This window comes from Verruconis gallopava, assembly GCF_000836295.1.
Source record: "Verruconis gallopava strain CBS 43764 unplaced genomic scaffold supercont1.5, whole genome shotgun sequence".
Taxonomy (NCBI): Eukaryota; Fungi; Ascomycota; class Dothideomycetes; order Venturiales; family Sympoventuriaceae; genus Verruconis; species Verruconis gallopava.
In genome coordinates, this window is record NW_015622141.1 from 330,751 (window position 1) to 354,470 (window position 23,720).

General features: G+C 53.9%; 8 protein-coding genes across 9 annotated transcripts; 4 read left to right on the forward strand and 4 right to left on the reverse strand.

Annotated features, from left to right (window-relative positions):
- Positions 1-82: 82 nt before the first annotated feature.
- Positions 83-4,563, forward strand: PV09_02016 (uncharacterized protein). The gene is made up of 4 exons (XM_016354999.1): positions 83-533; positions 655-824; positions 953-3,780; positions 3,837-4,563. The coding sequence occupies exons 1-4, from the start codon at positions 394-396 to the stop codon at positions 4,119-4,121; spliced, it is 3,423 nt and encodes a 1,140-aa protein (XP_016217015.1). The 5' UTR covers positions 83-393; the 3' UTR covers positions 4,122-4,563.
- Positions 4,139-7,409, reverse strand: PV09_02017 (uncharacterized protein). The gene is made up of 4 exons (XM_016355000.1): positions 7,012-7,409; positions 5,930-6,961; positions 4,595-5,873; positions 4,139-4,539 (listed from the first exon to the last, which is right to left on the reverse strand). The coding sequence occupies exons 2-4, from the start codon at positions 6,215-6,217 to the stop codon at positions 4,406-4,408; spliced, it is 1,701 nt and encodes a 566-aa protein (XP_016217016.1). The 5' UTR covers positions 6,218-6,961; positions 7,012-7,409; the 3' UTR covers positions 4,139-4,405.
- A 142-nt stretch (positions 7,410-7,551) lies between these two features.
- Positions 7,552-9,456, forward strand: PV09_02018 (uncharacterized protein). Its single transcript, XM_016355001.1, has 2 exons — positions 7,552-9,283; positions 9,330-9,456. The coding sequence occupies exon 1, from the start codon at positions 7,681-7,683 to the stop codon at positions 9,130-9,132; it is 1,452 nt and encodes a 483-aa protein (XP_016217017.1). The 5' UTR covers positions 7,552-7,680; the 3' UTR covers positions 9,133-9,283; positions 9,330-9,456.
- A 923-nt stretch (positions 9,457-10,379) lies between these two features.
- Positions 10,380-14,340, reverse strand: PV09_02019 (uncharacterized protein). Its single transcript, XM_016355002.1, has one exon. It carries the CDS (start codon positions 14,247-14,249, stop codon positions 10,473-10,475), a length of 3,777 nt encoding a protein of 1,258 aa, XP_016217018.1. The 5' UTR covers positions 14,250-14,340; the 3' UTR covers positions 10,380-10,472.
- A 111-nt stretch (positions 14,341-14,451) lies between these two features.
- On the forward strand, positions 14,452-15,539 carry PV09_02020 (uncharacterized protein). The gene has a single exon (XM_016355003.1). It carries the CDS (start codon positions 14,789-14,791, stop codon positions 15,284-15,286), a length of 498 nt encoding a protein of 165 aa, XP_016217019.1. The 5' UTR covers positions 14,452-14,788; the 3' UTR covers positions 15,287-15,539.
- Positions 15,540-16,874: 1,335 nt separating this feature from the next.
- On the reverse strand, positions 16,875-18,643 carry PV09_02021. Of its 2 annotated transcripts, XM_016355005.1 has the most exons (6): positions 18,470-18,643; positions 18,249-18,395; positions 18,121-18,189; positions 17,832-18,056; positions 17,343-17,766; positions 16,875-17,232 (listed from the first exon to the last, which is right to left on the reverse strand). In XM_016355005.1, exons 1-6 carry the CDS (start codon positions 18,505-18,507, stop codon positions 17,131-17,133), a joined length of 1,005 nt encoding a protein of 334 aa, XP_016217021.1. In that variant the 5' UTR covers positions 18,508-18,643; the 3' UTR covers positions 16,875-17,130. The 2 variants fall into 2 exon arrangements, with proteins under 2 accessions (XP_016217021.1, XP_016217020.1); XM_016355004.1 differs by having other exon boundaries at positions 16,875-17,766.
- Positions 18,644-19,620: 977 nt separating this feature from the next.
- On the forward strand, positions 19,621-21,991 carry PV09_02022 (uncharacterized protein). Its single transcript, XM_016355006.1, has 2 exons — positions 19,621-20,230; positions 20,303-21,991. The coding sequence occupies exons 1-2, from the start codon at positions 19,916-19,918 to the stop codon at positions 21,437-21,439; spliced, it is 1,452 nt and encodes a 483-aa protein (XP_016217022.1). The 5' UTR covers positions 19,621-19,915; the 3' UTR covers positions 21,440-21,991.
- On the reverse strand, positions 21,857-23,716 carry PV09_02023 (uncharacterized protein). The gene has a single exon (XM_016355007.1). The coding sequence runs from the start codon at positions 23,640-23,642 to the stop codon at positions 22,050-22,052; it is 1,593 nt and encodes a 530-aa protein (XP_016217023.1). The 5' UTR covers positions 23,643-23,716; the 3' UTR covers positions 21,857-22,049.
- Between the last annotated feature and the right edge of the window lie 4 nt (positions 23,717-23,720).

The following is a 23,720-nucleotide window of genomic DNA, read 5'->3' on the forward strand; positions in this document are numbered from 1 at the left end:
TGGAGTCCACTATAGCAGCTGCACCTCAGCTCCCTGCATAAGTAGAGTCCGTTTTTCCCAGGCGATGATGCGCGTTTGGTCGCCTGCACCTGCTGCCGCACTGGCATCTCATCACCAACTCATCAACACTTAATCCATTTCACCTCCCCCAACCGGCCCGTCGTCTTGTCCGCTCCTTGGCCACGCATCTTCTGCTCATCGACCTCTTCCTTCCACACGGTCCCTGGGGCGTTCGACACCTTTTGACTCTTGTCGCTGAGCTCGCCGTGCATCACGAGCACCGTCAACACCTTCTCTCTCCATCCACCACATTGCCGCATACGCTGTGCTGAGTGCATCCTTGCATATCCGCTGCGAAATCCACGCCTTCTCGTTTCCCCCTCGACAGTTACCATGGTCGGTCTGACTTCAGCAGCCGGCCTGGTGGGCTTCCTGGCTGAGCCGGACCCGGCCTTGCAGAGCTTCGCGCTCCACAGGCTCAACGAGAACGTCGACCTGCTGTGGCCCGAGGTTGCGGTGTCGCTGGGACAGATGTAAGTTAGAACATGCAACGAATGCGCCTCAATGAAGCCGTTCCTCCATCGCAACGCCTGTGTCATGACCATGGAACCACGTCGAAGCCTTGACGCACATCTGCTAACGCCATGGGTGCAGTGAGGCGCTGTACGAGGACGACTCGTTCCCCGAAAGAGAACTTGCAGCTCTGGTTGCGTCGAAGGTGTACTACCAGCTTCAGGAATATGACGAGAGCATGCGGTTTGCGCTGGGCGCAGGCAAGCTGTTCAACATCGACCAGCCGGGCGAGTTCGAGAACACCATCATCAGTACGTCTTGCTTCGTTAACTTTTTTGTTGTGAACCCAGTCATGTTGCTTCATATTCCGCACGCATCCAGCTCTGCTCCATGTCTGGGTCGACCGAGGCGCTAATTTGGCCAACTTTTTGTCGTATAGTGAAATGTATCGACACATACATTGCATTGTCCGTCTTGCACAACCCCCCAACTCCGGCTTCGTCAACAGACAAGCGCGATCTACAGTTGTCTACATCCTTCAGTGGCAATTCTGAAGGTGCCAGTACGTCCGCCGGCATCACCTCGCCCACCACACCTTTTTCACAGTCGGCTTTGCCATCGAAATCGCTCTTGTCAAGGCAAGATTCGTCAACTTACGATGCATCGATTCCGGGTGGTGGTAACGCTGGCATCATAGGTGCTCATGCTTCGCCTATGGTGTTGAAGCGAACAGTTCAGAAGAACCTACAGGGCATAGTTCGCAGGATCTTTGAGAGCTGCTATGCATCAGGCGACTACAGACAAGTTGTCGGTATCGCAATTGAGGCCCGGAACCTGGAAGTCCTTAGAGAAGCAATTTTGGAAGCAGCAAAGGCTGGCAAGGGGAAAAAAGCCGCAGTCTCGGGCGCCGCACAGAAGGGTGAGGAGCTCATGGAATATGTGCTTGACATCTGCATGAACGTTGTGCAAGAGCGTGGCCTACGCAATGATATTCTTCGCCTCATTCTGGACCTGTTGAATGATATTCCGAATCCAGACTACTTTGCGATTGCCAAGTGCGTGGTCTATCTCGGGCAGCACTCGATGGCGTCGAACATGCTGAAGCACTTGGTAGAGCGCGGCGACGGCAAGTCACTAGCCATTGCATACCAAATCTCCTTTGATCTGTACGACAACGGGACGCAGGAGTTCTTGGGCAACGTTATCGATGAGCTTCCAGAGACAGAAGAAGCCAAAGAAGAAGGGTCAGCACCTCATGCGAACGGAAGTATCCCACATCCTGCCTCCGCGAACAGCGAGTCTGGAGCAGAACCGAAAGAAACGGATCAGCTGCTTACTGAAGTCGAGCAGCAGGAGGCTAAGACGATGGTGTCACGCACCAAACAGAAGCCGGCATCCGATGAAGAAAAGAAAGCCTTCACATTGATCCGGCACATTCTGCGCGGCACGAAGAGCATTGAACTTAATCTTGAATTCCTCTACAGAAACAATCACACAGACAAGACGGTGCTGAACAAGATTCGGGACAGCCTAGAAGCTAGGAACTCCATCTTCCACACGGGTGTCACCTTTGCCAACGCTTTCATGAACTCGGGAACCACTAACGACTCATTTTTCCGGGAGAACTTGGAATGGTTGGGCAAAGCTGTCAACTGGTCCAAGTTTACCGCAACAGCTGCGTTGGGTGTAATTCATCGTGGTAACATCACTCAAGGCCAAAAACTGCTCGAGCCTTATCTTCCTCGCGAGCAGTCGATGAGCAACTCTGTATACAGCCAGGGAGGTTCCCTCTTCGCCCTTGGTCTAATATACACGAACCACGGAACGAACGTCCTCGAGTACCTGCGAACAAACTTCAACCGTGCAAATGAGGAAGTTGTCCAACATGGTGGTGCTCTAGGTTTAGGTCTTGCTGGTATGGCGACTGGCTCCAAACAAATCTACGAGGATCTGAAACAAGTTCTCTACACGGACTCCGCCATCAACGGTGAAGCTGTTGGCCTGTCAATGGGATTGGTAAATCTCGGAACTGGCAACATCGCAGCCCTGGAGGACATGATCCAGTATGCTCATGATACTCAGCATGAGAAGATTGTCCGAGGTCTTGCGCTTGGCATGGCTCTTGTTATGTATGCCCGTCAGGAGGCTGCAGATGAACTGATTAATGGACTACTCGAGGATCCGGACCCAACTCTGCGTTACGGTGGCATAATGACAATCGCCCTGGCATATTGTGGTACTGGTAGCAACAAGGCTGTGAGAAAACTCCTGCACGTCGCTGTGAGCGACGTTAGCGACGATGTCAGGCGCGTTGCAGTTATGAGCTTAGGCTTTGTGCTGTTCAGAAAACCCGGTAGCGTGCCACGCATGGTCGAATTGCTTGCCGAGTCGTACAACCCCCATGTTCGATATGGCGCGACGATGGCCTTGGGCATTGCATGTGCAGGGACTGGTCTGGACGAGGCAATCGATCTACTCGAGCCCATGATGAAAGACTCCGTGGACTTTGTTCGTCAGGGTGCCTTGATCGCTCTGGCCATGATCCTCGTCCAGCAAAACGAGGCAATGAATCCTAAGGTTGGCACGATCCGCAAGCAGCTCGCCAAGGTGATAGCGGATCGACATGAGGACGCAATGGCTAAATTCGGCTGCGCCCTCGCCCTTGGTATTATTGACGCTGGTGGTCGAAACTGCACCATTGGCCTGCAGACACAAACTGGAAACCTCAATATGACTGCCATTGTTGGCATGGCTGTCTTCACGCAGTACTGGTACTGGTTCCCACTTACTCACTTCCTGTCTCTGGCTTTCATACCCACGTCCATCATCGGTGTGGATCAAGATCTAGAGATCCCAAGCTTCAAGTTCCACAGCAACACGCGCCCCAGCATGTTCGACTATCCACCTGAGCAAGAGGTCAAGACCGAAGAGGCCCCTGAGAAAGTCAAGACGGCCGTTCTATCAACGACTGCCCAGGCTAGAAGGAGACGACAAGCCAAGGAAAGACAAGCACGTCGGGAGAGCATGTCCATGAGCATGGACATAGAACAAACACCCACCACACCAAAGGTATCAACCGACGATGACAAGATGGATACCGATGAGAAGGAAGACAAGAAGGGAGAGGAGGATGCGATTGTAGAGACAAGCAAGAAGAAAACTGAGAAGGAGAAAGTGGGCTATGATCTAGAGAACATGTCGAGGGTTTTGCCTGCACAGTTGAAGTACATCAGCTTCCCAGCTGGGCGGTACGTACCTGTCAAAAAGGTAAGCTCTTGTGCCTCATTCTGACACTGAGTATGATCACCTAACAATCATCGCAGCCAACGGGAGGCGTTATACTCCTGCACGACACGCAGCCTGATCAGCCGAAAACGCTCGTCGAGCTTAAGGTCAAGAAGACGACGGTTCAACCGGCGCCCACACGTGACAATGCAGCGGCCGTGGCTCCGCAGACACCAGTTCAACGGTCTGCGTCAAGAAATGCACCGGGCTCGCTTGCGGCTATGCTTACACTTGCAGCTGTAGATGAGGACAACGACGAAGGAGAGGAAGCCGAAGTGCCAGGAAGTTTCGAGTACGAGACAGACGATGAGGGAGAAGATTAATGGCATTTATCTTGGGGCGAAAAACAAACTTCGGCATTTGTCTTATCTAGCATCCGCTCCTTCAGCCATTGCTTTATTTGATAAGGAGTTTGCTATTTCTTCTTCGAGGGCTGTTTTTTTAGACCCTGGGCCTTGGTAACCTATGTGCGTGTCTACGCGTGTAATATATCAGCATCTGGGCAAAGCCACATGTCCTGCTCTGGTAGAGATTGGAAGGCCGAATACAAGTGGTTGTTACTTTGCTTGCCTACGGTGTGCTTGCTACTTGGTCTAAGAGTGGCAGCCTATTTCCCCCCTTTTCTCAAACCTGGAACATGCAGCTGAATCAACTCAAGAGCCTGAATGACCTTCTCGTCCTCATAACGCCGACCAACGAGCTGCAAACTGACGGGAGCATCGCGGTACATCTCTGGCTCATCTGTGTCACCCAGGTTAATTTTTGAACATCTTACTCGAACGTGGTGAGTACTGACAGAGTTCGTAATTGTACTTGTCCTTGTCATTGCGCGGCTGGTATCCCTCCTCCTTGGTATCGACTGCTGGGTCGACCTGCGTGACGGGGAAGACCAAGCCCGGGTAGTCGAGCAAATTCCACTGCGACGTGTAGCCCCAATATCTGGCACAGTTAAGCGGCGGGGCGGCACCTGGTCCGGTTGGACACAGGATGACGTCCACACAGCCCGTGGGAGCCCCGAACTCGTCCTTTCCCGTCGCGGTGTCGTTCCAGTGCCTCGCGTACTCGTCGCGGTACTCGTCCCGCTTCCCCGTCCACTCCCACATCTCGGCTATGGACAAGGGCTTCACGAACTCGTTGTCCGTGATGATGAAGTCCGTGAGCGGACGTCGCGGTTCGCCGGTGAGAGCGATGGCGGCCTTTTCTTCGGCGGCACCGTCGGCGAAGTACAACGAGGCGATGATGGACCATGCGTAGTCGTGTTTGAGAGGGGTCCAGTCCACCAGCTCGATCTCCGGAACGGGCTTGAGGGCCTCGGATACTGTTTTCAGAGCTCGCAAGATAGGCGGGTGGGGTTTGACGACGCCGTCGTCCCACATGATTGCAACCTTTAGCTTCGTCTTGCCATCGACTTTGGGAAGGAGGTCTTCGTCACCGCGCCAAGGGAAGGGCAGCAAAGCCGACTGATAAAGCCATGGCTTTGCATCAATCAAGGTCTTCATGAAAATCTTCACCCCTTCCAGGCTTGTGGTCATAGGACCGATGGTCGGGACTATATGCTCCTGGTTCAGCATCGTCGCATGACAGCCTAGATTTGGCAGCCGTTTTGTCGTGGGCTTAAGGCCGTACAATCCATTGTTCGCACACGGATTACGAATCGAGCCTCCGATGTCCGTTCCTATGCCTAAGCAGCTGCCCTTGATGCCAATGAGCGCTCCTTCGCCACCAGAGGAGCCACCACAAGTGAGTTTGCGGTTATATGGGTTCACCGTCTCTCCATACAGGTTGCTGGATGTTTCGAGGTGCATGAGCGTTTGCGGTTGTGTTGTTCGCACGTAAAAGACAGCTCCCGCATTCCATAGAAGCTTGAGAATCAAGGCATCATCTTTTCCTACATTTCCGACCCAGCCGACGAATCCGGCATTCAAATCCAAGCCCTTCATACCGATGTGCTCCTTGACGCTGATCGGTAACCCGTGAAGTGGGCCAATCGGCTTCTTGTGTTCAGCATAGTACTCATCGAGCTCAGCGGCTCGTTTCAAAGCCTTTTCGGGCAACAGTTCTGTCACGCAGTTGACCTAGAACTAATGTCAGATCGTGAGACTTCATCGTAAAAGGGATAGAGAATCCCAACCAGCTGTTGTGCCAAGGCCGCTCTTCTAAGAAACGCGTTCGTTACTTCTTTTGAGGACACAAAACCAGCAGCCAAGGCATTGATTAGATATTCCGGTGAACTCTCGGTCAGTTCAATTTCCCGTTCTGTTAAAATCTGCTTGGGAACCGTGGTGACATTTAACGGTAGCTCAGCAGGCAGCGGTGGCAGTTTTGGTTCAATCGCTGCGATCGTGACATCTCTATGCTCTTGCATTTGTCGCGCAGTTTCCTGCCATGTTGACAGTTGCTTGAATGGCGCCGGCATCATGTAAGCGCTCTGAGAGGAATTGGGATTACAAAGCTGCTTTTGCTACAGCCCTTGATCTGGCACTTGAACCGTCCCTTAGGTGCCTGATTGTGCGTGAAATATAACTACGGATATGATGAGGTGCTGCTTCGTTTACGACCAACCATCTAAACAAACGAAATAAAGCTTGATCTGATCAAAGTAGAGATAGTGCGTACGTTTCGCTATCAACTACATTACCAAATGAGCTCCACTGCGCGTGATAGGCCTAGCTCATATGGGTAGGTGTGCACTAGTCGCGCGAGAATCGGCGGGATGCTGCATGAATTCCCGCCAGCCGATCTCGTAACAAGAGGTTGAAAGCTCGCCGAAGATAAGATAAAGCAGAAAATCGAAGAGAGAGAAAAAGGCAGAAGATTTTCAGGCTCAAGTTGTCCGAACTAGTATCAGGACTTTCGAAAGGAAACAAAATTTAGAATTGAGATCGTGCAAACCAAGGTTTAGCAGCTCAAGCTGGTGTTGAGAAACTGTAGCCCATCATACACCAAGCCGAGCGCTCATCGTGTCAAACGAGTAACTCGCCAACGTAAACAGTCCGCGCATAGCGATCGTTGCTGATGGTATCCAAAGAGTACATTCGACCCACTTGAATCACACGCTCAAAGTCTTTGGCCTGAGTGGCTGTCTTGAATTCGAAAGCAACATCTCCTCGCCTTGACGTACGAACACACTCAAGACCTGGTGGGATTGGAAGATAAACACAATCTATGACATCGTTAGAGAGGACACGATTGCTTGTAAAAAACAGAACGGACGTGGGCGATCTCGGTAGATACGTGCTAAGCTGTTATAGTGGTTTTGGTACAACCTCGCTTCCGCACCGCTTCGAAAGACAAGGACTGGCTCCAGGGGATTAATGGACATGTATGCAGTTGTAGGGATTGGCAGTGCCATCGCAACAACGAAAAGATGATCCCAAAGACGTCGAGAAGTTTGCGCTTGAAAGAAGATTGAAGAAAAGCTCGGAATTCATTGATTAAACCCAGCGAGGTATGACTGCAATAGGGAAAAATTGGGTGGTCAGTTACGTTTTGAGCACAGAAAGCGTACGCATCTCAGCCTGATGCCGACAAGGACGCAGCTTGTCAGCACCAGGGCAAATTCCGGTATCTTTTCATCCTACCAAGGCCACCAGCAGGCCGGAATTCAGCAGCAAACGTGAGGTTCGTGGTTTCGAGGCTCAAATGGCTGAACGAGGCACGTGATGTGGACGACTGCCTAAGGCTGGCCACCAGAAGGGATCAGGCTGCGGTTTGCTTTCTTGAACATCCATGTCGTTCAGCAGCATCAAACGTTTTGCGCAGCGAATCCTCTGCTCAACGTCCTGCATGCTCCGCAATCTCGCACGACTAGATTACCTCGCGAGTCGCCGGTTTCTTCAGCATTGATAACTTCGGTACGGATCTCGACGCCGCTTGCGCAAGATGGTCTTCGAAGAGCAGAGATACCTCCATGAGGACATTGAGAGGCTTGAGCAGGCGATTGCGGATAGGTATGTCGAAGAGCCTAAGCAAGATCGCTACCGCCTCAACCGCGACCACGAGATGGCGCAACTTCTCGACAACCTTCACACTCAAGCGAAAGCACTGCTGGACATCTACAAGACAAGAACGGACGACCGCTTGAAAGAGAGCCAGGACCTATCGCTGGGAAATTCCTTTGAAGCGTTCCAGAAGCAAGTCGCGGACATCAAGGAGTACCACAAGCGATATCCCAATCAGCCTGCGGAAAATTTAGAAGTAGCATACAGAAAGCCTGCGCCCGGCGAAGGCGAGCGCATGCCACTGGTGATCAATGGCATGTTCACAGGCGAAGAGTTTTACGGTCGTTACTTTGATATGTATGACCTTCACGAGCAGTACCTCAATCTCCCAAGTCTAAAGACTGGCCGTCGCATACCTTACATCAAGTATTTGGACTCATTCGACGACTTTTCAAACATCAAGAAAAAGGACAAGCTATCAGACGAGTATCTACAATATGTGCGCAACCTGGCAGCTTATCTGGAGGGCTTCATGAGGAAGACGCGGCCGCTCGAGAACTTGGACAAGCTGTTTGCTCAGTTTGAGGATGAGTTTGAGAAGGCGTGGGCTGCCGGCCAAGTGCCTGGTTGGGAGCAGGAGGAAGCAACTCCTAGGAATGACAGTGCAACGTATTGCGAAGCCTGTGAGAAAGAGTTCGGCAATGAGAACGTATATCAGCATCATTTCAATTCCAAAAAACACATCAAAAATGCCGAACGCAAGAAGGAGAGGGTAGAAAACGGCATGACGACCGGTGCCAGTCGGCTACGAGAGAAAGCCATTGCTGATCGCGAATTTCGGGTAAAAAAGCTTGCGGCAGCAATGCAAACACAACGCAGTGACACACGCGACAACGTCGAACGCAAGGCAGCTATGACAGAGCGTGAACGAGCGCAAGAATTAGAAGCGCTGAATGAAGATGATTTTGAAGCCGCAGGTCAGAATGGCGCGGAAGATGATGACGATGAGAATGAAAAGATTTACAATCCGTTGAAGCTGCCTCTTGACTGGACGGGCAAACCAATTCCTTTCTGGCTGTACAAGCTGCATGGTCTGGGTGTGGAGTTTGAATGCGAGATATGCGGCAATTTCACGTATATGGGTCGTCGTGCTTTTGATAAGCACTTTAACGAGTCAAGGCACGTGTATGGCCTCAAGTGCCTAGGTATCACGAGCTCGCCGCTGTTTCGAGACATTACACGGATTGAGGAGGCTCAGAAACTATGGGCAAAGATACAGAAGGCCAAGAGAGAAGAAAAGGCCGCGGCGGATGTTGTACAGATGGAAGACTCTGAAGGCAATGTCATGCCGGAGAAAGTCTACTTGGATCTACAGAAGCAAGGACTGATATGAGTGTCTTCCGGTTTCAGTACGGACGATCACTTTAAAGACTTGACCATTGCGTCAACTCAGCTCCCCAACCTGGAGATCGCCTATCTCCATTCGAAACATGGCCATGCAGAGGAACATCTGCAGTGCAATACTGCATGAAGCTGAATCAAGTGTGAGGACTAGTCTTGCCATGCAGCGGATTGTTCTGACTACTCTAGGCTGAATCAAGCTTCAACATGCTCAAAGCATAGTGCCGCGGATATCATGTCCGTTCTCCGTACGTCACGGAATTCCTCGTATGTATGAGTGTGTCTAATAGAGTCAAGTGTACCAACATGTTGTGACAAAATTCCGAATGATCGTCTTCTCGTGAGTACGTCCTCTATGTCAATCCAATACCCATCGTGCAAGTGTGCAACGCGTTGACAGTCAGTTCGTCGCATCTAAGCCATACGTTGCTGTTCTTCTCGTCCGGTCACGCGCCCTCGTCACCAAGAAATCATCTCCATCTATACAATTACATCAACCAAGGCCAAAAAAAAAACCTCGTGCCTCGCAATCATGGTAAGCTGGAGTGCTTTCAAGCAGAACTTGTAGTTCATTAGCTGCTCATTCTTGTTGATGGTAGCTACAACGGCAAAACTCTTCAGTCGTTGCATAGTATTCTCATGATGAGGCTAGTGTCGTTGAGGATTCTACGCCATGCTTGAGATTCTCCTGAGAACACTATCGCCATTCACTGTTACCGGTGACTGAGTATTGCGATGTAGGCATGAAGATTCGTGCCCTTTGGTTCAACATCGCCCACGACGCGAAGTATTGCACATCTTTCTTACTTACGCTTTGTTTGTCTTCGAGTTCCCAAAGAAATACGGTATCAAAGGCGAGGATTCTTTCGAGGCCGCCAGCGTGATGGTAAAAGCCCCACATCTTTCCATATTCGTCCTTTCCCCCATGCAGGTTTCGTGCTTTTGGAAATGCGTCGAGCAGAAATCCGACGGAGGATGTTCACGCAGCATGTTGAGCTGAGCGGGTGTCTGGGTTCTATACACGTCGTGAACACAAATTATGCGTGGGAACTGTTCTGGATTCGATATGTGCTCGAGAAGCCCGGTCGTGATTGTAGACGGCGCCTTTCTGGCTTAACGGCTCACGATGTTATCTTTGCCAAAGCCGGACAAAGTTTGTCGAGCATTTTAGACGTTCTGAGCATCCGCCAGGCCAAAAAAGCGTTCGAGAGGATAGCAAGTAACAGGCACGTCTAGGACACGAGAGTACGGAGGTTCTATAGATCTGAAGTGTTCACATCGTCTTGGGATGAGGACAAAGCCGCTCGTTCTATAGTACATTTACACATATGATCAATCATGGGGTTGAGCAGACGTCTTGGAACGCGCTGTTGCTATCTTTCTGGTTTTCTTTTGTGGCTCTTCAAAGTTCTCGTCGTCCTCTTCTGCACCGAGAGTCTCTGATCGGCCCGTCACGCGCTTGGTCCGCTTTCCATTCCTTGACCTAGAGCCGTCTCGTCGACCGAGGAGCGCCTCGTCGTCTTCCTTATCGTTATCGTCATCGCGTCTGATGTTGCCCTTTGCTCTGTCACCGATCTTGTGAAGAGCGCTTTCCAATCTCTTACTAGTACCTTCTGCACGACGCCTCGGTGCGAACGCACCAGCTCCCACACCGCCACCAAAGAACGCTGTGATGTTTGCCTGCGTGCCCTCTTGTTCACGACGGTTCATGTCTCTGATGACAGGCACCAAGATCTCATCGACGCGCTCGTTGCTCCAACCAATCGTGCTCATGAGAAACGCCCGCAAGGCCTGAAGGTCCGGAACACCCCATACGAATTCTGAAGGGTCGGAGTCAACTTCCGGCTCGAGGTATGCCTTCTCTACCTGGGGATTCGGGAAAGACACGGGCAGGAAGATTTTTGCCGCGTTGCGACGGAATTTCTTTCGAAAAGCGCTGTTGGCGTCAGCGTCCTTTGAGCGCTGACCCTGCTGCACGGCGTTGAACCACTCTTTGAACGCGACTAGATCGTCGAACTCGGACAGGATCTCTAATGCCGTGACCGGGCCGATACCTGGCAGTCCTTCCGTGTAGTCGCTGCCTAGGAGTTGTGCGATGGATATGAGTCGCTGTCTTGTGAGGCCAAATTCAGCTTCAAGATCTGTGGCCAGATAACATTCCACAAACTTTGCCTGGTTGAAAACATTCTTGTATACTCTCGTTCCTCCAAACAAGAACACGTCGGAGTCATCGGTCACGATGCCGTCGACGAGGCCGAGCCTAACAAGTTCCGCACATTGCGCTTCCGCCTCCATCGGTGCCGTGATGTACGGCAAGCCAAAAAGCGTGAGTAGCTGTTGACACTCAGTGATCATCGTCTGTATTACTTCATCCGCGTCCCGACGATCCTTCTTTTGTTGGGTTCGTAACTGTTTAAGCTCTCTCTCGTAGTCTGCAATATTCTGCTGTACCGTTCTCTGATTGAGACTAGACGTGAATCTAGCATGCTCCTCTTCTTCTTGCATCATTTGAAGAATGAGCTCCTCGTCTTCGGGGTCAGAGTACACATCCTCATCTTCCGCGACTTCAAATTCTATCGCCTCTTCAGATCGAGCTGGATTCGTCAGCTCTGGAGTTGTGGACGATTCAACCGGCTGGGTGGGGGGTAGAAAAGTTGATTCTTGAGCGTGAGGATCGGAGGACGGGGCGTCAAGAACTACATCCTCAAAGTCTTCCTCATCAGAGTCTCCAGATTCAGTACCGCCCGGCTTTGGTTCATTCACTTGCTTCGGCGACCTGGGAGATCGTGTTTCCTCAGGCTCGTTGTCGCTGGCCTCCCACTCGAAATGGTGTTCGACTGCTTGTGAATCGGCTGCGCTGATATTCAGCCCACCCGACTCCATCTGAGTCGGTGGTAGTGCAGAATGCGGTGAAACATCTCCAAGTGCAACTTCTTCCTTCTGGGGTTGTATTACTGCTTCCTCGTTCAAGTGGTCCGGTTTGGATGCAGGCAGGCCGGCAGGGAAAGCTTGCGTTTGTGACATATCGGGGTCAAGCTCAGGCTCTGAATCAACAATAATTACTTCCTGAGCCTTCTCTGGTTCCGCCTCGAGATCGATAACCTCATGGTTCTGATGCTGGCGAATCCTCTCACGAGGTTGAAACTCAAACTGCCTGCTTTCAGCCGCTCGCTGTGCCAACTTCAGGTCTCGCTCCCGCTGCTCCTGTTCTACCTTTCTCTGCGCAGCCATGTCGTGGTCAAGGTCACCTGTAAACCAAGGCGGAAGCGGCCTGGCTTCCTCTTTTTTCGGCTTTGGCTCGACTAGCTGGCGCTCAAACCCGCCTGCCTGATCTTGCTCAAGTTTATCCATCTTCTTTTTTCCTAGCAAGGACGAACCTAGACTGAGCTTCTCAAATGGTAGCGGTCCATCAAATCCTGCAGCGCGAGCAGTAACCGAAGGCGAGTCCGGCCTCGCTGCAGGCACAATTCTTGCAGATGCCGGCGACTTCTGTTTTTGTTTGGCATTTCGTGATTCCATTAGAGCTGCTTGGAAATTTATTGCATCTTCGTCATCACTTTCTTCCAGAGCGGATAATTTTGAAGTAGCCTCGTGAGACCGGACGTTAGCGACGTGTGCAATTGCTTTCCCACCGGCGTTTGCGAATGGGTTCGCATCAGCAGCCCTTCTTTGTGCAAATACCTCGCGGTAGTCGTCCTCGTCATCGTCCTCGCCACCGTTCTCTACCGTGTTCTGTTGCATCGACAGTGCGATTGCTCTTTGCAAGTCCTCATCTTCGTCGACCATGATCGCATCTTGGCCGGCAGCATCCTCGAAGACATCTTCCCATTCCTCGTCCTCTGCTTCAGAGTCTGACTGTACAAACAGTGAATCTCGACTTTCGGCCGCTGCCCCTCTGCGCGTACTGCCAGCTTTGCGTCTTCGTGCACCATACAACGCTTTTCGACGGTCCATATCTCGGCGTAGAAGATCGGCTGCAGGATGAGTAGGCTGCGGTCGCTTAGGGAGCCTGTTAACACCTTCGATAGGCACGTCCTCGAACTCGATGTCCTCGTCCGATTCTCCTTCTTGATCTGTGGCGTTTTCTTCAGCATCAACATCGATCGGCTGATCTTTCTTCCCCTCGTTGCTAACTACGCCTAGGGCCCAACCGCCCTCTACACCGTCATTGCGTACGAGCACATACTCTCTGCCTCTTTCTCCTGCTATTCTGCTCATGGCACCGGATCCGAAGGTGAGATCGCCCTCGGCGTTGTTGATCTGCATGAGCCGCTGCGTAAGTTCGTTACGCTCCCTCACGCGCTCGATTTGGAATCGGGAGAAGTCCATGCGATTCGGGAACATGACGTCGAGCTGCTCCTTCGAATAGCCCATTCTCAGTCGGCTTCGCAGTCGCGCGGCGTTGAGGATGTTGTACCGGTCGCTTGCCGGCAGACTTGTAAAAAAGGGACTGTCGAAGTCGATCTTCGAAAAGTCGTACACGTTGATGTCCTCGCCGCTCTGGAACTGGTTCGCGTAGTGCTGCAGCTCCTCCAAGCTCATGATCCTCGGATCGTTAGGCTGACCCATCTGCGCTAGGTCCGCATCGAGGTTTGGCAGGTGATAGGCATCTTGCTTCTTGAAGGTGCGGTTCTTCTGACGCTCTTGCGCCGTCAACGCAATCTCCTCCGCATACACCAGCTCGTCGGGAAGAGGCTCCTCCTCCGCAGGCGCGGGCTTGTCCCGAGCATCTTTGCGTCTGTTCTCTTCCTCCTCCGCCATCCGCTGCATCTGCAAGGCAAGCAGCTTACCTGCCGTCTTGACGGCATCGTCTCTACGACCCTCGCGTCTTCTTCTGCGGTTATTGATCGTCTGCCTCTTCAGCGCGGGGGCTCCACCGTCGAACACGAACACGGGTTTGATGCCAAGATACAGCAATTTACATATTCGCCTGAAGAAGCCGACCACATGGCTGTTGCGCAGCGCGTTGCCATCTTTGTCGCGCACGGCCTTTAGGAACTGGTAGATCCAGATCGAAGCGTCGACAGCGAGACGCTTCTTGTTCAGCGTTTCGATCTTGATCGGACGGGCACATGGGTGGACGACGTTCCAGAGGCCGGTGACACCCATGGTGAAGTGGAAAAGAAGACTTCAGCCATGAAAGGCGACGAACGCTGTCACAAAGGTTGTCTTCAAATGCGAAGGGACTGCAATCGGTAACTTATGCGAGATGTCGATGACTCCGGATGACCATCAGCCCCACTGACGTAGCCTGGTTGGCGCGTAGTCACGTTCTTTCGCGTCGACGTTCGTTCGTTCAACATTCATTCTACAATCCTCACTTGCACATGCACCGTTTTGCTGCTCCCCAATAGAATCATGTGAGGATTCAAAGGAAGTAAAACGAAAAGAAAACGGTCATCGACCCAAATTTTTGTGTCACACAAGGCCTGCCAGCCGTGAACTCGTCGCTTTTCTTGCTTTCATTCCGGCTCTCCGACGGAGGGTCTTACCAATGCTGACGAAGATCTTTAAAAGAGCGAGCAACAACTGCATTACTTCCAACTTTCTTTCCAGTCACATAGCCCGTACCGCAGACACTCTTTCAAAGCCTTCATTTCCTTCTCGTCCCTTTGAAAGGAAAAGACGTGCGTCCATCTAAAGGCGCCATGGCTTCGACGGCCCGCAACCTTTTTCAGAACCTGCCTCCCCCAGCCGAGTGTCTCGCCCTCCTCATCGGCACAGCAGAACTCACCGTCTTCGGTCTCGGCGGCTTCGCCAACCCAGCCCAGTTCGCGACCGGCTTCGGCATCCCACTTCTTCCCGCCTCTGCGACGCAAAAACATCCCGGCGCGATCGAGTCGAGCCCGGAGGAGATCCGGCAGGCCAAGAAGGTCGAGGATACGCAGAAGGCGCTCATAACCGCGATAGCGGCGCGCAACGTCCAGAACGGACTGCTTATCCTGACGTTTGGCGCGTGGTATAGGGATAGGAAGGCGCTTGGTATACTTACAGCATTCGGATTGGTTACGACGGCGACGGACTACTTCGTCGTAAAGTCGTACGGCGTAAGGGAAGCTGCTAGTGGTCACCTCATAGGTGTGCTCAACTGCCTACTGATCGGTAGTTCGCTTCTGTTCTGGGGTCGTGAAGACCCTTGGTGGTAAGGGAAAGAAAAGGGCGCAGCATTCTGAAGAAAATGGACGGTACAGTTCGTGTATGTAGGCTCCCTTGATGAATGTTCACTCATGAGCGCTTGGACATGCATCATCTTAGGCTGAACTCTGTAAATATCCTTCAGTCGCCTCTAAGTAGGCGGTTTGGTCCTCAAACAGGAGCTTCGCTAGCTCCAATCCGCACGGCAAGTGGACTGTCTTGATTCATTTTGGCCCAGTCGACGTAGACAAAGGACCACGCTCAGCGCCTGAAGCCGGACTCACTCGTTCACGGCGAGGAACGTTTTCGACCAAAATTCGTCGTACAGAGCTGCGCGATGGACTTGCAGCGGCCAAAACCTCAACCAGCAACGTGCCTCACTCTGACATGCCCCCAAACTCGCGCGATGAGCCGAGCAAGCTCCTCGGCCGGCAACGACGTGGGCGAAATGTCGCCGGAAGTTGAGGTGGTTGGCGAGTCTCTAGCTGAACTCCGTCCACGGCCCGACGAGCACGCACCGGCGCAGATTTTCGGGCAGGCAGACTACAAGCCGGACGACGGTGAAGTTTATGCTCTGCTCGGGGTTGAGGCCGTTCGCCGAAGCGCCTTCACATCTCGAACCACAAGATGGCCGGCGAAGGCGGCGAGCACGCAATCCCGCAGCCTTTCCTTGTCTCGACGCCGCTCGAGTCGTCAAGCCAATGAAAGGCTGTCCCGTCCGGGTGGTGAGCGTGAAACACCTTCTTCGCTGTCGGAGAATTGCGGTCTCGGCAGAATCCTGCGGAATGTTCCTCACGTCACCAAGCCTCTCTTTTTCGTTTCCTGGGATCCTCCCGACTCACTGGAACGGTCGCGGAGCAAGGTGCGGGATTTCTGTCCCTGGTCTTGCGCTTATCCTTATCTTATCACTGGAACGGGGAGTGTTTTGTTGAGGTGTTAGAATACTGCCTGGCTTCACGCCGTATTACAATAATATTTAGACCAACGTGAACAGCAAGACTTGTGAGGGACAGGGACCTACTTGGAACTGCGACTCTCGTTGCGTAGTGAAAACTTGGTCCTAAATGGATCAAGGTGGCGTGTTGACCATTTTGCAAGGAGTTGGGAGGGAAAAGAACGGTCCAAACCTGCTTTCGGTAGGAACAAATCGAAGACTCGTCCACCTAGTGGCCTCAGCGAGATGAGTGTGCAGACAAAAAAAAAATAAAAATAAAAAATAGAGACGACGCCTTTCAGTGAGCTATAGTGAACATAATTGCAGCCTTCTTGTGGGCTTCTGAACTTTAGAGCCGGCATTGTCGGACCACAAGTCCCAGTAGCTATTCAAAGTCACGGACGCCAACTGAACAATCGCAGCAGGCGGAGCGTGGAGAGCGAGCAACAAGCCAGTCACAAGAAACGATGCAGTGGTTGGTCCTGTCAAGAGAATGAGCGCCAGCAAATTCTGCGTTGTCGTTGCAGATGTCCGGTTGAGATTCACAACCTATCGTCAATGTCCACGCCAGTGGGGCAGCGGTTTCGGTACCAGGGATAGACGAGGAGGCGTTCGCTCGGCGTCGTTCTGGATTATGAACGCATACAATTTTTGTACGTAGGAAAAAAAGAACATGGTAAATGCGCTACGGGTAGATAGTCTCATGTGGGCCACGACTAAGAGAACGCGGGCGGCGCTAATTCTCCACCGCGCATGTAAGCACGCCTCTAACTGCCTCGTGCAATCACAAAGGAGGCATCACTACGATTTGGGAGAGGGACGACGGCTTTGTTCTACTACGTTTGGAGTAGTGGATGTGCCTCTTGGCAAACGAATGGCGCCCACGTGCTGGTTGTGGAGAAGGATACTTGGGAGACTAGACTACAATACCGCGAAAGCGCTGCAATAGCTCACGCTGCTGTCTCGCGGACTTGTGACCAGACTGCTGCGCTCATACCGCACGAACTTGAATCGACCTTGACCCTGTGGCGTGACGTGTTTAGCAAAACGTTCTCATCAAGAAGCCGCATGTTTGTGGTTGAAGGAAATGGCGCTGAAGACGAAACGGGAGGCAAAAAGCAGAAAGGACATACCTTGGCCGGATCGGCCTTGCCTTCCTTCTCCAGGACCTCGACGGCCGCCATGACGACCCCGATGGGATGCCTTCCGCAGACCGTGTTTCCCGTCTCTTCCAGCACACGCAGGAATTCGTCGTGCACACCGGTCTCTACCGCGTCGATGCACTGCATGTCGACCGCGGCTATGCTCTCATGAATCGCGCGGTCGGAGGGCCGCTTAGCTGAGTTCAGGTGCACGGCGGGTCCGCTCGCGGGCTGGTAGTACGTGTAGCGGAAGCGGGAGCCCCAGTGGCAGAAGTCAGAGGAGGCAATGAAGATGGAGGACGGGTCAGCGAGGTAAGGGGCAAGGAGAGCGCCAAACGCCTTTTCAGTCGCACGGTTCGTTGATCCAACCAAGATTGGAATGAGCGGTGGGAAGTCGGCCGGCGAGGCAAAGTTGCTGCGTGCACCGAGTCAGCGGTTCGAGAGCGGCGGTGACGGTAGAAAAAGTCTGCACACGCTTACCGAGAGAGCATCTTGTAGATGTAAGGCAGGTGCATCTCCAGGCTATGCTCGTCCTCGTCGGCCGCTCGGGACATGTGCGAGAACTTGCCCGTCTTCTCCAGCTCGGCGATGGTGGGCATGTCGAGCTTGAGATCGCCCAGCGGCGTCTCGTACGTCGTGCATCGCGACAGGGCACATGTTTCGAGGTAGTAGTGATGGGACGGGCCCAACAGGAACACCCGCTTGCTGTCCGCTCTCGTCAGCCTCGAGCACCGCGACAAGATCCAGAGTGCCTTCTTCTTTGCCTTACACATTGGACCAGTCCACCGCCTTATAGGCCCATGCCGCAGCAGGCCCCGAGTACGAGTAGCCAGCGTGCCTGCGAGCATGCCATGAGCGCAAGATCTCACACGGGTGTCTGGAGTCATTTCGGCGTACGGTGCTATGATGGCCCTGGCATTCGAGACGGGAATGTCCACGGGGTCTTCCTTGGCAGACTGGGTGCCGATACACGCAGTCTTGCTAGGAACGGCAGCAAGAAAGCTGTCCAGCTGGCCTGACAACTCACGTTCATCATCGGTGTACCTGGCTCAGGCCTTAGTACGACGGAGACAGTCACGACTTGCCAGGAAGCTCCAGCTCGAAGAGTGGGAACGTACCACGAGCCCGCGTGGGTGGCTCTTCTCGCCGTCATCATGCCTTCGGGCCGTGTGCTTAACCAAGGGCCGACTGTCTTCGCGGCCGGGATGTCCGCTGCGGTGGGATCTCTTCGGTGAGCCCTCGCGATTCAACAAGCACGGTACTGAAGAGCGCAGTCCGGCGGGCTGGCTGAGTCTGGATCACACGTGTGTAGTCGGATCGGCGGTGCTTTGGCGGGGTAGGTCGAGCACGCACGGACGGCGGCGGGCAAGGTGCCGGTCGCGGCCGTGGCTGCCTGGCAACAGGCGGGTCACCCCCTCTAGCGCCCGGGCACGGGAAATTGCACTGAGGATCTGCGCTGCGATTGCCCAGCGCGATCACGCGTTCGTGTGCCTGAAGAGGCATATGCTGACGCCGTGTGCTCTTCCTCTTTCCCTGCCGGCGGGCGTTGGCTCTGCCAGGCTGCAGAGCGAATGTTGGCCTGCGCGCGGCACGTCTGCGTGATGCAGTGTGGCATGTGAATCGCGGCACGCCGGGCGCGTGCCCAGTGCTGGCTAGCGACTCTCGACTTCGAGCGAGCCAAAAGTCAAAAAAACGAGGTGTGGTGCAGTAGCGGAGCGCCTTGGAACTTCTGGAACGCTGCACCGCCCGAGTCAGCGGCCAGACAATGTTGAGGGCGCGCGGAGATGACTTGGCGCCGGTCGTGCTGGACGTGGTGCTGCTGGCGAAAGATGTGCGATTAAGGTGTGGCTTTGTTCGCCATCCCTCGCTCTGCTGGCGCCCTCCCATCGCTCGCGGGTCCCCCCCCTAGCCCTCCCCTAAGGCCTCCCCTACCCCCCCCTAAAGCCCCCCTAACCCTCCCTCTGAAGGCGGCGCTGCCTCTTCACCCGCTAAATCTCCCTTGTGGGCGCCCCCTCCGGCCTTGCCTTTCCCCTCTAACTCCCACCAAACCCTCCCGCCCCCCCCCCTTCCCATAGGCCATCGCGATCCACTAGACGCAGCAAGGACGTATTGGCTGCCGACCCAAACCACCTCTGTCCTCCGACGGAGTCAGATCCCAATTCTTTCTCCACCCGGCTCTCTCCTTCGTCGCGCTTAACTGATCCGCCCCCTCCCCCCCCCCCTTGGCCCGCCGCCCGTGGCCCCTCCATCCTGACAGCCCGCCTTTCCTCTCTTCGCATCGCGGCTGTAATCCTTCCTCTGCTCCCTAGTCCCTTTTCTTCTTCGCTCCCCGAAAGTAACTTCTCATCCATCTCCTTCCTCCTCCTCCCTTTTCTTGTCGAAGATTCTTCGGCCAGCACTCGCCTTTCACACGCAGAACGATCCGGCTCGCCCGTTTCTAAGCGTGCCGCTCCTTTTACAAATACCACGCGCACACGCACATTCACACACAGTCGTTCGCTAAGCACGGGTGATCTGCAGGGCCCGGCATCTCCTAGCTGCAGCGCAGTGCAACCACACGAAACATGGGTATCTTTTCGAGGCGGTCTACAAATTCTGTGAACAACAAAAGCCCACCCAACAGTCAGGGCAACGGTATACTTGCCAACGGTCACGCTTCTCGTCCATTCAGCAAGATGGTGCCCCAGATACCAGACATTCCTCTCCCCAAGCCCCCCGACCCATGGCAGGACCCGGTCGCCTACTTGCGGAGCATTCATGCCGTCCGCGAGAGGAGCAAACTGGTGCTCGAAAAGGCGAAGAGGAACCAATTGAAGCACTTCGACGTGGACATGGGCAAGTTCGCCGAGACGGCGAGCTATGTGGTCTCCATCATCAAGGTATGGCGTCTTCCGTGCCTCAACGTTCCTACGTGAAGAGTTATCTAAACGTTTTTTTTTGTCCTGGTGCAGAGAGATTACGCCGCCGAAGGCTATGACACCATCCCCCCGCACGGCCGTTGGCAGCACTTCGAGGTCGGTGGCCGCCCACGCGTGGACCAATTGCTGGCAACATGGCCCTCCACCGTTGATGCGCAGGAACGCTGCCGGAGGCTCATCGATCTGTTCCTTGTTTCCGTGCTCCTCGACGCGGGGGCCGGCACACAGTGGCAGTACAAGAGCAAGGAGAACGGCAAGATCTACCGACGGAGCGAGGGGCTTGCTGTCGCGAGCTTGGAGATGTTCAAGGTCGGCATGTTCAGCAGCAACCCCAACGAACCTTGCCAGGTGGACAGCAAGGGACTGCGTTCCATCGACGTCGCCACCATGGCCAAGGGTCTGCAGGTCTCGGACACAAATCCTATCGCGGGGCTGGAAGGACGGACGGGTTTGCTCATGCGCTTGGCAGACGCTCTCGAGAACACCAAGGTTTTCGGTGAGGAGCGGCGGCCGGGCAACATGCTGAACTGGCTACTCGAGCACCCTACTACCCAGGTCTCCTCGGTGCCCATCATCCTTCTCCCTACCTTCTGGAACCTCCTCATGGACGCGCTTGGCCCCATCTGGCCAGCGACGCGGACGAGTATCGACGGCCAGTCTCTCGGCGACGCCTGGCCGCTGCAGATCCTATCGTCGATCCATGAATGGGAGTCCATCGTCCCATTCCACAAACTCACACAGTGGCTGTGCTACTCGCTCATGGTTCCCATGCAGCGGCTCCTCAACGTTCACTTCGCCGGTGCCGAGCTCATGACTGGTCTACCAGAGTACCGAAATGGCGGACTGCTCGTTGACACCGGTCTGTTGACTCTCAAAGAGGAAGACATGCAGCGTGGACTGGAGGCCTACAAGGCTGCCATGTCTGGTGGAATGGAGGTCGTACCGCTGTTCACCACGGACGACGATGTCATTATTGAATGGAGAGCGGTTACTGTCGGCTTTCTGGATGAGTTGCTCGTCGAAGTCAACAAGCAGCTCAACGCAAAGCTCACCCTGGCTCAGATGCTTGAGGCCGGCACGTGGAAGGGCGGTCGCGAGCTCGCTGAAGTTTCACGGCCCAACACAAAGGAACCTCCCATCATGATCGTATCCGACGGCACCGTATTCTGAGAATCTTCGCACAACCGAGGACCAAAAAAAAAAGTCTCATAACGTGAAACAACATCAAAACAACATACCTCTATTGATTGTGCGTTTGTCTGTTTGTATGCTCTTACTTTTGCGTGCTTGTTTCTCAGCTGCGAGGTCCGAAAACATAATTCTGCTCAACGTATGCTGGGATCGCAGGAGGGATTTTTTAGGACCTTTCTTGTTTAACCACAACCAATAGCCTGACATGGGCCTGCGCCTTGCCCTGCGTTCAGCTCTTTCTCTCTCTCTCAAGAAGAGAGTGTACTGGACGCATGGCATGACCAAGCGACCTGGCGAGAGGTTTTAACGACGGTATGATTAATCACGTGTTTACGAACTTTCGCATCGGGGAGCAGAATGTACAAGAGACGGCACAAAGGGGGCAGGGAACCTAAAGGGCATCCAAAAGGGCGGTCATGTTTTCTTTTTTTAATGTCATCTTCGCACGAGACAGAATATCCACAATGAGAAGTTTTCACGTATGCGCTAAATGGCCTATCAAATGGAACGTCCAGATCGTTTCTTTTCAAAGTCGAAATCCCTTCGTGGTCCTCCTCACTCTGCTGATTTTTGTTTTTGGGCTCTCTCGTCACGCTTGCTGCGGCTGTACCTTCTTCTTTTTCTTGACGAGGCCGGACCCGAGCGTGTTGACGCCGTTGCTTGGCTCCGGAGCCTCAGCGACAGCGTCGGCCTTCCGCTTAACGCCCAACGTGTTCACAGCCGAAGAGGTTGTCTGCACGACGCCGGGAGATTCTGGCTCCTTGCGGCCAACGACGTCCTGGCCCCACCGCTCGCCTCGGTGGGCGAGCACGGCAACCTCGTCAACCCACGTCTTCGTGCTCGCCACAGCCGTCTCCTCGTTCCTGAACTGCAACGCCAGCAGGCGCTCGGCTGCCTTTTTGTAGTCCTTCTCAGCGAGCACGATCTCGCCTCTGCTGGACGGCGGCCAGATGAAGTACTCTGATTCTTCGGGCACGGACTTTGACGCTAGCGCGACGGACGCGGACTTGATCTTGGGCGTCCGAGGTATGATGGGGCCTTTGAGTGCCTTCTTTCTCCGACGAGGCATGGGCCGGCCTCGGGCGTGATGTGGCGACGACTTGCGCTTCGACGACGGGGACGGGGACGTCGGCGTGCTCTGCGGGTCCTGCTCACACGCCGAGCCAGGAGCCGAGCCATGTGCATCCTGAGAAGCCGCCTTCTCGGCTTCCGGGGGTGTGAAAACGACCCAGATGAAACCGACGAGGCGGCCGGACGAGCATTCTTGCCGAAAGGCCATCATTTCCCAGAACTGCTCCAGGCTTCGCACACTGCGCCAATGGCCGTTTCCACGCTTTGACGGCGACGCCTGGAGCTGACTTGATGGCGTGCTGCTGTCTGGAAGCTCGTCGTCGAGTTCATCCAGGAAGCGCGCTTTTGGGTCGTCTGGGAAATGAGGGACGAGGCATCGAGGTGGCGCCGAGGGGTGCTTTGCTATCTCGAGCAAAGGGTGGCCATGAGTCCATCTTGCCCGGCGGGCGGGATCCAGCCGCACGTGTGGGGGTAGGTAAGGTACGATGGTATCCTCGCCGGGCACAATCAAGTAAGCTTGAGACGTTGTGTCGCTTTGCGCCGCACTCCTCTCACCCTCCTGGCCACGTGCCTTGTACTTTGCCAGCACTGGGTCCAGCACTCTGCACCACCACCTCACCAGCTCACGATCATCGCTCACATGTTTGGCCTTGTTCTCCACACTGCCTGGGAAAAGGTATTGAGAGTTGGCTCTAGCGAAGAGGCTGAGAACCAGCCTGATGCCCTTTCTCTGTCTTTTTTCTACCAGATATCCAAGGAAAGAAGTCGCAATCGTTCGCAGAGGGCTTGAATGGCCTTTCCCCAGCTTGAGCAATGCCAGATATCCGGTCGAATCGGCCTTCGAGACGAATATCGTAGTGAGTCGGCGCGTAGTGTAGATCAGAACTTCAATCGCAAATATGAAGACTTCTTCGCCCCCATGACGGACAGATACATTGAGAAAATGAGATTCCGTGTACGTTTTCTCGGGCTTAGCACCTGGCGGAGCCGAGAACAGAGCGGGTGAACGTTTGGGAGGTGTGCTGATGTGATAGAACTTGAAGCCAGCCTGAGCGGGTAGAGCGTCTGCCAATCTATCGGCCAGCGAAGGATCGGTCGATGTAGAACCCATTGCAAAGAGTGTTACAAGGAACTTTCAAAAGATTGAACAGTAGAAGACACGAAAGAGGCTCGTGGACAACGGACGTAC